Raw genomic sequence first — 11101 nt, 5'->3', positions numbered from 1 at the left:
CATTCCTTACTTTATAGGTGCCTGCCTATCTCACTGGAGGTGGGCAAACAGGGCTTCTGCACTTCACTAGCCTCGTATCGGCGCTGGGTGGACTCTGAACTGGCAGAGGCATCTCCAGCATCTGGGTTGGGCACTTCTTAGGTGCGCAACAAAGACGTGTTGGTTGACTGACACTTCTGTGAGAGGCTGTTGTGTTAGCTCTGTGAGGCTTCACAGAAGCCACTTACAGGCTTGCTGTGGAAGGAAAGCAAACTCTTAAAATGGACACTAATAGAAGATGCTCAAAGACGTTCTCACTGAACTCTTGGAACTCCCTTTGTCTTCTTTGCTCACGCTGTGCTTTCGAATCCTGTTTCCCTGCCTGGAAACCCCTCCTTCCCTGCCGGCCTCTCGCTAACTCCTACCTTCCCTGTGATTACCCTGGGAAGCCTTTTTTAACACCTCCTGCCCACATTCCACACCTGCCTGTGCGGAGGGGCCTCTCCCGCTCCCAACACAACACTTATCGTCCTCTATTGTAGTTGTTGGCTTAGTGGCTCTCCCTCCACATCCTGAACTCCTCCAGGGTGAGCTGCTTCCTGGCTGGCTGTGTCCACAGCACTAGGCACAGCCCAGCAGGCCAGTTTGGGGATGAAGGGAGAGAACCCAACCCCATCACTGAACTTTGGAAGAGGCAGGTCAGGGGTGAAGTGACGTAAGGGGGCGATAAAGCCAATTAGTGACAGACAAGGACTAGAGCCTAGAGACGGGCTGCTGACTTCCTAGGAGGGTGGATTTTATACTTTTACCTTCCAGAGCTGTGGCTGGAACTACTGATTACAAGGAAGACATCCAAATTGGGGCCAAACCAACCCTGCTGCTTTCTATCTATGTCACTTTGGCCAAGTGCCTCAGTTTTCCCATTTGCAAAATGGAGATGATTGTACTTACCTCACAGGGTTGTTATGAGGAGTAAGTGAATATCTGTGAAGTGCCAGGAACAGTGTGGTTCATGGTAGATACTAGGTAGAGAGGACACATTCTACAGACACTTGAACTCAGTGGAGAGCTGGTCTGTTCTTATCAACATGTGCACAAATCTTCAGGGGACTCTTGTTCTTTTTCTAAGACAAACCCAGTCATTGTCTCCACGCGTCGGAAGCCTTTTTTCCTCCTGGCTTGGCCCGCCCACTGTGGGAACAAAACGTCCTGGTCAGGATTCGTGATGGATTCCAGTCTGTCTCTCTTCAGGTTTTCTGGCCGGTGCCTGCAGCCGCTCCTGATGCTTTGCTGCCCCCTTGTGGCCATACTGAGCTAGGGCGAGCCCCTGCTGGGGGAGGGGCTCATTCTAATTTCACACATGCGCGCGGAACTTCGTACCTTGTGTTTCTCGTGCGCCAATACCTCTCTCCCGCCTTTGCCTAGCAAATTCTACCTCATCTTTCAAGATCCAGCTGAGGGGTTATCTGCCTGCTGAGACTTTTCTTTACTCCCCAGGCAGAGTTAGTTTGCATATCCTCTGTTCTCTAGCAGCGTTTCTTTCACATCTTTGAAGTAGCATTTATTATACTCTCCTGACTTTTGTTTTTGTGCTGGTTTCCCTGCTAGACTGTGGGCCGGGGCTGAGCCTGGGGCTGAGTCGGTGAGTCTTTTCATCTCTGCCTCTTTATGTTTTTGTTTTCGGTGAGGAACATTGGCCCTGAGCTAATATCTGTGCCGTTCCTCCTCTATTTGTATATGGGCTGCCATCACAGCATGGCTTGATGAGCCGTGTGTTATGTGATCCGAACCCGTGATCGGAACCTGTGAACCCTGGAGCGCGCAAACTTAACCACTGTGCCACTGGGCTGGCCCCCATCTCTGCCTCTTTAAAGAGGTATGAAGTAGGTACCAGGGACGATGGAGGTAGAAGATGAAAGTGAGGAAAAAGAAGGGACTTAGGGAGAGAGGGTGAGACTAGCAGTCATTTTATTGGCACTTCCTTTGTGCCCAGACATTGTGCCCAGCGCTTTAGACTCATGTGATCCTTTTGGCAACCTTAGGAGGTAGGTATTATTATTGTCCCAATTCTACAACCGAGGCACAGCAAAACCAGGCAGGTGGTAGATGTGGGATTTGAACTCATGTAGTTAGGCTCCGGGGCTTTAACCCACCACACAGTGGTGCTTCTCAAGTGCACTGCATGGAGGAACAATAAAGTTGTGATGAGAGGAACATGGTGGGAAAGATGAGGGGAGGATGAAGGCGACAAGAGAGGATGGGGTTAGAGAGGAGAATAGAGGTTAGAGAGGATGGGGGTGGAAGTGAGAAAGAGGGCGTGGAGGCAGGACGTGAGATAGGGATAAGGAGAGAGGAGGCTGTGAGGAAGGGGTGGAGATGAACGAGAGGGTGTGGGACGTGGGATGTGGAGAGAGGATGAGGCTGACCAGAGCAGTCGTCCTAGGTGGTGTCATCATCTGTGTGGGCACTCCATCCAGCCTGATGACTTCTCAGTTCCTTCCCCTCTCATCTCGAACATTCTTCTCCATTCCACCTTAGCAAGCCACTCCCAGGGTCATACGGGAGCCTTATCATCACCAGAAACTGCAGCACCTATGAAATAACTGAATCAAACATCCCGCTCTCTGATATGATCTCCTTTCCTTATGGTTTGTTTGCTCAAGTCGCCTCGCTGCAGCTGTTCTGCGAGTTCATTGAAGAACCACTGGCCCTTCTTGTCTTTTCATCTCTCCTTACCGGCCTGAGGTTCCAGGCTTACCACTAAACCCCTCCTTTGCAAGTGCCTTCAACTCCCCTTCCCAGTCTATCCTGCCCATCCCACCTCCCTGGGGAAGCCTCAAGCCCAGATGAACCCAACATTTGTCTCCTTTACACTTGCTCCCGAGCAGCTAGGGGCCCGCTGAAGGAAATCACCCGGGAGGACAGACTGTTGTCACTCTGAACTGTCATCATCGACTTCAAATGGGCACCCCAAGTCAGAAATCTTAGCAATCAGCTCTTGCACTCTCAGCAACCAAGATTTTACTGAGAGACCCTCAAGCCGCCTCCTCAGAGCCTCCTGCCCAGTCACTGCAGTCACTTCTTCCATGGTGAAGGGAGAAGCCAGCCTCACCCACTACCAACCTGTCTGCATGTGTGTCTGTGTTGGCTGCCCTCCCTCCCTCCCTCTCTCCCTCTCTCTCTTTCTCTCTCATTAGGAGAGGACACGTCCTCTTCCTTTGGAAAGTGTTCCTCCCACTGATGCTCTAGATCTCATCGGGCAAGATCTGGCCTCAGCCCCTCTCTGACCTGAGCTCTGCCCCTTGGTCTAGTCTGCCCCACACCCCAGCCTCTGTCAGTGACCAGGAAGGACCTGCCTGGGGCCTTTGCAAACACTTCTCTCTCTGCTGGGAACCTCCGCTTTTTGACAGACTGACTCCGACTCACCTTTTAGATCTGCTTATATGTTCCTTCCTCAAAGAAGCCCTTCCTGACCCTCACACTTGAATCAGGCGCCCTTGTTACTCTCTGTTGGTCACCCCTGTCCTTTTGCCACACAGCACTGCCCAAAATTTAGAATTATGTATTTGTCTGTGGTATTATGTTTGTCTGTCCCCTGCGTGAATCAGTAAGCCCCGCAAGGGTAGGGACTGTCCTCCTGCTTTATCCTGTAGCTCCCATAATGAGCAAAGTGTCTGGCCTGGAGTAGGTATTATTAAGTATTTTTTTTTAGCAAATGAATGAATGAATGAGTGTGGTGAGAAGGCAGGAGGGAGGGGAGGGAGGAGGAAGGGTGAGGATGGGAGATGGAAGGCGAGGAGAATGGATGGTTAGTGAGGGGAGAGGATGGTAATGAGCACAGTGTGCAAACGTGAGGTGAGGGATGGAGGGGAGAAGCGGTGAGGGGAGGACCGGGCAGCAGGGGTCTTTGCGCTGGGCCTGAGTAAGGCTTCCAGACCCGAGTGGGCTTCCCAGGAGCGCTGTCTTCTGGCCACGCCAGCCAGCGAGGTTTGAAGGCAGAGCCGGTGGGCGGGGCTAGACTTTATCTTGGGGCGCAGCCCTAACCTCAGATGGTGACAGAGCTCAGCCAGCAGGGGTTTTGCAAACCGTCCCGATTGCAGCAGGACGGCTGTCTCACTCGGGATGGCGGGTGGGGCCTGGGCTTATCTCCTGAGGACAGTCCTGACCTCAGATAGTGACAAGGCGGGCGCTCGCGGGCGTTTTGCAAACCGTCCCGATTGCAGCAGGGTTGGATGGCCTGGCCAGGGGTGACAGTGCTAGCACTGTCCTGGGGGACCACAGGGGTTTGGAGAATTTGGGGCGTCGGGGTGAAGCTTGGCTCGTGGGGTTTGTGGGATTCATTCTATGTACGGCTCGCCTCTACCTACCTCAGATCTCTGTTTCTAAGAGGAGGGAGGCTGCACTCTGCCGGCGGGTCTCTCCCTGCTAGGAAGCCTTCCTTTTCCCAAGTCCCGGGACCCTTCGGCTGCTCCCTAAAGTCAGAATGGATGGCCAGTTGCAGCCTTTTCCTCTGAAAATACCCACAGGGTAGCCTCGGGGATTTCTCATGCACCATGAAAGCTTATCTGAGGCCAGGCCAGGTTGGACCATTCCCACTTTGGAGTAGCCCAGGCTGAGTCCTGAGAGGAGAGGTCTGTCTGCTGGGAGCTAGCAAGGGTGCCGGGAAGTGACTGGCCTGTTGAGGAGGAGGTACAGGGCCCTTAGCTAGCCCTGGCTATTGTTGCCTTAGCATCTCCTATGCAGCCCCCTCCACCCCATAGTCCCCTCATTGGCTTGGGGCAGGGTAGGGGATGGAGGTGAAGAGGCCCCTTTCCACCCCCACAACCCCAACCGGGATCTTGCAACACTGGGATGGGGGCCCTGGGGGCCCAAGAGTGTGGCAATCATTGGGGGCGGGGGGGAGGTGTGCACCGAGCGGGGGACCGGCTTTCACAAGCGGCCACCGTGCCGACTGACCTTGGCAAACTCACCTTGGGCGGCTTCCTCCCTTCCGTGGTGTCTCCAAACAGCCTTCCTTCTTGTCTGCTTCCCTGGGGCCCAAGATCCTGTCTCTCAGCTCAGGACTCTTGTGCTGGTCCCCAGTTTTGCTCATGAAGGAAAAGTGGGCCCGAGCTGTGGATTCTAGAACACTAGGAATGCATGTGTGCTGTTTGGACCTTGACTTGCTGGTTTTCCAAAGTGATGGTGTCCCCAGGCCTGGCGCCTTTCCCCAGGCAGGGGTGGGGCTACTTTCCTGCGTGGGGCTCCTTCCCTCTGCCATCTCCTCTCCCTGCAGTGCGGCGCACTGGGAGGAGGGGTTGTGGCGGGAAGACTGCTCTCCCTCCCACCCCAGCTTCCTAGGGCCCGGCCAACGACAGAGGGAATGAGAAGAGTCCTTTGCCACTGTTCTGGAGGAGGGAAGTGTTTGTCATGCTTATTCTTCTCCTCCTCCTCTCCATCCAGACAGCCTCATCTGGCTTCCTTTCTTTTTGTTGATCCCCCAGACTCCTTAGGGCTCTGCATTGCTCCCCCCTCGGCTCACCCTTGCCCCAAGTTTGGCACATCTGCCGCCTCCTCGAAATTTTGTAGGTTTCAACCTCCTCAGAGAGGACTTCCTTGACATCCCCAGCTAAAATACCCTCCCTTCCTGCTTGTTTATTTGGTTTCCCTGATGGGTGGATTCAAATGGGGTAACTGGTGACTTTAATGAAGGTGCTTTATAGAGTTGGGAAGGAACGGGATTAAGGGAAAGTGGCAGGGAGTGGTGAAGTGGGGCAGGTGGCCATCACCATCCCGGGCCTTAAGGGCAGGAATCCCATGAGAGGAGAGTACCTGTCCTGTCCCGGATGGGTTGAGGGATAAGCACCCAGCTTCACTCCCCTGCTGTCTTCCCCTGGAACACGGCAGGATGACCAATGGTAGAGGGGATCTGGAGGGGCAGAGGAAGACCCCAGTGTGCTTGCTTGTTGCCTTTTTCTTCCTACCCCTTCAGCTAAGAGCTGGGTTTGTCTCGGTCACCACAGTGTTCTCAGCACCTCGCAAGGGCCTGGCGGAAGCAAGATGCTCAACAGATACTTGTTGAATATGTTGCTTTGGCCCAAACCACTTAAGGTCGGGTTAAAAGCCTCATCCAGAAAATGTGACCTCTGGCTACCTGTCGCCTCCCTGGGATGTGATCTGCCACAGAGGATAGGGGTGTGCTCGCCACCCTGGGTCATGGGGGACCAGGCATGCTCTTCTGGAACAGTGGGGCCATGGCTCTTCTCCAGACCTGGAGCTGGGCACCTGCCCGAGGAGCCTGCGGGGAGGTGGGGGCTGGCAGGAGACACAGTTCAGAGCTGTGGGAAAGAAGCTTGAAAATAAGTCAAGGGGCAGTGGTCTTGAGCTGAGAGGAGGAAATCCGGAGGTTGAGTCACTTACCATGTTCTGTACAAACCCCCCTTATGCAACCCATCCCCTGGGCTGAAAGGAAGGTGTGGGATTCTCCCAGGCATCCACAGACTGGCACCTCCCCCTTCCAAACTCTGGCAGCCCAGGCAGGTGAGGGAATAAACCATCTAGTGAGGTTCAGATCTGTCTGCCCAAACCAGACCTGGGGCAGGGGGATCCAGGGCACAGATGTAGGAGAGATGACGCCTGAGAGACATGGAGGCAGAGGCAGGAAAGGACTGAGTCCCGGGGGAGGCAGGCAGGCATGGTGCACACGGATGCCCAAGATGTGGGAAGGCTGTGACACTGGGGATGTGGAGACAGGAGAGGGAGAGAGAGGCCTGGGAGGATCCAGACCCCAGTCTCTCTCCCTCTCAGAAAGTTATTCCTTGAAGTCTTTCCCAGCGTTGGCCCACAAGTCATTGGTGGCCTAGGAGAGACTCTAACCAGCCCGTATGGTGTACTATATCTCTGACTCTGTTGGCAATTCCTGATTATTTATTGAACAAGATTCGTGTGCACCCGCCTGCCTCTGAGGGGGGAAGGTGTGAGCACCGAGTCGAGAGACAGGTGCCGGGTGTGAGACAGCAAAGGGCCTGAGTGAGCTTCAGGAGAATGTCTCACCGGCTCTGGCCCTCCAGGGCTTTATCTATCAAATGTGGCTCACACTATCTTGCTCGTCTGAGGGCGAGCCCACTAGATGATCTCTTGAGGTCGCTTTCAGCCCCTCTTGACATCTGTGATTTTAGGGAGCTAATTTTGGTCCTGCCTCAAACCAATCGTGTCCCTCCCCCTCTCTGAGGCCTCAGTTTCCTCACTTGCCAAATGAGAAGTTTAGATGAGATCTCTAAGGTCTTTTCAGCCCTCTAAAATTGGAATAACAACAACTATGCCTGCTTACACAGGCCGGGCCCTGTTTACCTATGAACATAACAGCACTGTGAGGCAGGTGCTCTTTCGCCTCCCATTTTGCAGATGAGGAACCTGAGGCATGGAGAGGAGTAACTGGCCCGAGGTCACACACCTAGTACATAGCAGAGGGAGAGTCAAACCGAAGCTCTCAAGCACTGAACTCTGGTGTCCCTCAGACTAGAGTTCTATGGAAAGGACAGTGCTTTGAACGTGGGGGCTCACTGGCACAGGTGGTTGTCATCCTCCTCATGATCAGTTTTCTCATTCCCCAGCCCCAGGGGATGAGGGACAAAGATGGGGGCGAGTGCGTGGGAGCCATGGGGGGATATCAGTCTGGTGGACTAAAGCTGAGGAACTGGAGAGAAGGGATCGAGTCCTGGATCAAGAGCTAAGGGACCATAAATATGGCAGAGCCATCTAGAATTTTCCCTTGGTCACCTGGGGCAGGAGCTCCCAGACTTATACCTCAAGGTAAGAGAGCAGGGCTAGGGTCAGCAGGCCTGGCATAGAGGACTGGGTGGTGCTGGGGTCTCCCTGCAAGCCACAGAGCTCCGTCAGGAGAGTATCTAGAGGCCACTCCAGGTCCTGTGGGAGGTGGGGGTGGGGGTGCCTTCAGTGTCCAGAAGGACAGACTGGGCCGGGGAAGAGGGGGACAGAAGAGCAGAGTGACAGACACCAGCCTGGCCATGTGGTGTGTTGGTGGAGAGCTGTGGGCAGCATGTCTGCTGAATATTTGGGAATATTCCTGAATACTCATTTGGGCATGGAATCAATAAGTATGCACACCTAGCCACATGCATTCACCACCCTTGGAGTCCCCCATGCCACACATGCAAACACACACACACACACACACACACACACACACGCACACACACACAGGTCCAGTGTACAGCCCCAGCACTGAGTCATGGTGTAATTTTATTCAGCCACAGAACCATCACGCTGGGGCCTGCCCTCCTCCCTTGCCACCCGCTGCCGTTTGTCCATGTCTGTGTCTCAGGCTCGGCCTGTGAGGGGCTCTAGGACCCCAGCAGGGTGGGAGTTCCCACGGTCAAACTGGGCCACGGGGCTGGTGCCCACAGTCTGCCAGCCGGGCTTAGCTGCAGCCCCCAACGCCCTTGATGAGGTTGGCGGCCTCAGGGATCTGGCGGAAGAGGTTGCGAAGGGTGTCCAGCTCCTGGGTCAGCTGCTCCACGCGGCTGCGGAGCCGCTCGTTCTCTGCCATGTACTCCAGCACCTTCTGCTGCGTCTCCAGAATGCGCCTCTTGGCCTTGTCCCGGCTCTTGCGCACAGCGATGTTGTTCCGCTCCCGCCGCAGCCGGTACTCCAGGCTGTCCTTGTTCACCGCCTTCTTGCCCTTGTGCGAGGGGCCGGCTGGGGAGGGCGCTTTGAGGAGGGGGCTGCAGGGCGGCGCAGCAGCGGCCAAAGGGGCCTGGAGAGGAAGACACAGAGGGAAGAGGTGACAGCTGGCTGGCAAGCAGAGTGGAGGCAGGGCGGGAGTCCCAGCAGCCAGAGCACTCTTGGGCATCAAAGGGATATGGGGTTCAGAGCAGGCTCCTGGCTCCCAGTCAGGACAGCCCGTGCCCTGCCAGATGCAGAGGGTCCTCTGCTCTGACTCAAACTCCTGTCATGTTCCCACACTCTCTGAGGACACTTTCTTTCAATCTATCTTGAGTCTCCAGTTCTACGATCAGCAGGCATTTCTTCTTCTAGAAGCAGGAGGCAGAGAAACAAGAGGAGTGCAGCAAGCTGGTGGGGGGCCAGAGGTCAGGGCAGGTCAGCTGGCCACAAGGGCTGCAGACATGTTGGGTTCCAGCCACATGGTGAGGTTTGGGGTGGGAGTGAATTCACAGAGAAGCAAAGAGGGGTCGTGGTTCGGTGGTGAGCACGGAGGGCTGTGGGGAGGGTAATTTCGCAGAGCAACACCAAACACAGACCCGTTAGGTAAGCAGGGAGCTCAGAGATCCCCCATCCAGAGGGGCATCTCTGCAGCCCCGGGGTGGCAGGAGGAGAATTGACCTGTTCTTACCTTGAGGACACGCAGGGGCTGGCTGGGTGCTGCCAGGGCCGGGGGCAGGTGCATGGCCGTCTGCCCACAGTGCGCCACTTGGTACTGCAGAGGATTGTAGCCGCTGCGGCTGGCCCCTCGACTGCCCTCTGGCCCCCGAGGCTCCTCCTTCACGGCCACAGCCCTGGGGTCGTAGTTCCCTGGGCTGCTGTAGATGCCAGGCCCCAGCGCCTTCCTGTCAGGGCCGAAGGTATGTGGGGGGTAGGCGAAGGGCCGCGGGTCAGGCGGCAGGTAGTGGGGGAAGGCAGGGGTTCCGGAGCCCTTAAGGCCTCGGGCCTCAGGTGCAGGCTTCACAGCGAAGAGGTCAGAGAGGAGCTGCTCCTCCCCAGACTCGATGTAGGCGGAGAGGTCGATGGAGGCCTCATGCTCACACATGTCCCCCAGCTCCCCAGGCCCCGCTCGGCCCCCTGAGAACTCGAGTGGCTGCTGGCCAGCCCGGGGCTCACACTCGTAGTAGGTCCCGTGGGACATGCCGGCCCGCCCCCTGGGCTCCCCGCCCCCGCCGCTGTGCTCTTGGGGCACGCTTTGGGATGCTCGGCTTGCCCTGTCTCGATCTCCCCCTGCCCTAGATCTGCTCTAGATCTGCCCTCTCCGATCTCCTCTGTCACCCACTCCTGTGTGGCCTCTCTCCTCCCTCCTCTGCTGTTTCCTTTTCCTTCCTCTGTAGTCAATGCTTCTTTTCTCTTCCCTTTTTTCCCCTCTCTCCCTGGGCTGACTCAGGGAGGGGCAGGGTGTACCCCGGAGGAAGGGATGCAGGCCTTAGAGCAATGGGGCCCCGGACCTATTTAGCAGTTGGGGGCACTCTGTGGTCAGGGTCCCAGCCAGGGTTCTGAGATGCCCAGGAGCTGATGCTTCTGGGAATGCCTCCCCCTCCCGTTGAGTCCAGGGGATTCCAGAGTCCTCGCTGAGGGCAACACCTCACTCTTGAGTGTCCTCCTCCCTCTGACTTCCAGAAAGTTCTATGCAGAATGAGGTGCCAAGTCAGAATGAACAGAGAACACCCTCTTCCAGTGCCGACCCCCAGCCTGATCTGAGCTCCTCCTTTGACACGCCTCCCTCTGGGTCCCCCGCAGTGCGGGGCTCCACCTACCCCCAGGGGCAGCGAGTTCCTTTTGTAGCCCCACCTCCAAGGGCATTCTCCTGGGTGCAGGCCAGGGATGTTGTTTGAGGGGTTTAGGAAGCAGTGAAGGTCTGGGACCAAGCTCTACAAGGAGGCCTGTACCATGGTGCAGAGCATGCTCATTTGCTCAGTTTTTGCACAGGGCCTGTGCAATAGCCCAAACCCTCACATGTTTCCAGCCCTGGCCAGCTCTAGCAGTCTGGCACTGTCCCTGACTGCCTGGGCCTGGCTGGGGTGCCTGGTCAGGTCTTGGGCCCTGTGCCCCAGGCCCGGGAAGCCTGCTGCCCCAGGAACCGAGAGCTGCACTCCTCTGGTGGCCCCAGTGCCTCCCTCTTCCAGCTGCCCTGCACTGCTAGAGCCTCAGGCTGGCACTCTGCCCTGCTCTGGTCCTGAGGCTCTGCCCCATTTCCTGTGCCCTGGGCCGCAGGGCTCAGGCGCTCTGCAGCTTGGTTTGCTGTCTTTCCTTCTGCACGGCCGTTCTCTGACCTCGATGCGTGTCTCTTGGTCCACTTCCCCTTGTGAGGCTTGAGAAGCCTTCTCTTTTGTCATCACCTCTTCCTGAGGCTTTGTTTCAGGGTCTCCAGGAGAAGCCCAGGGTTCACTCTGTACTT

At 56.2% G+C, this 11101-nt stretch overlaps 1 protein-coding gene across 1 annotated transcript; it reads right to left on the bottom strand.

Moving 5' to 3' along the window:
- Positions 1–8218: 8218 nt before the first annotated feature.
- Positions 8219–10397, bottom strand: CEBPE (CCAAT enhancer binding protein epsilon). The gene is made up of 2 exons (XM_058540983.1): positions 9332–10397; positions 8219–8734 (listed from the first exon to the last, which is right to left on the bottom strand). Exons 1-2 carry the CDS (start codon positions 9839–9841, stop codon positions 8399–8401), a joined length of 846 nt encoding a protein of 281 aa, XP_058396966.1. The 5' UTR covers positions 9842–10397; the 3' UTR covers positions 8219–8398.
- Positions 10398–11101: the final 704 nt, after the last annotated feature.

The sequence above is a fragment of the Diceros bicornis genome, chromosome 5 (assembly GCF_020826845.1).
Source record: "Diceros bicornis minor isolate mBicDic1 chromosome 5, mDicBic1.mat.cur, whole genome shotgun sequence".
Classification (NCBI taxonomy): Eukaryota; Metazoa; Chordata; class Mammalia; order Perissodactyla; family Rhinocerotidae; genus Diceros; species Diceros bicornis.
The sequence above is the reverse complement of the archived record's forward strand: the minus strand, read 5'-3'. Positions and strand labels throughout refer to the sequence as shown.

Coding starts and splice junctions, on each gene's coding strand:
- CEBPE (XM_058540983.1), bottom strand. CDS start 9,841: ATGTCCCACGGGACCTACTACGAGTGTGAGCCCCGGGCTGGCCAGCAG. Junction 8,735..9,331: donor AGCCCCTGCGTGTCCTCAAG/GTAAGAACAGGT, acceptor CTTCCTCTCCAG/GCCCCTTTGGCCGCTGCTGC.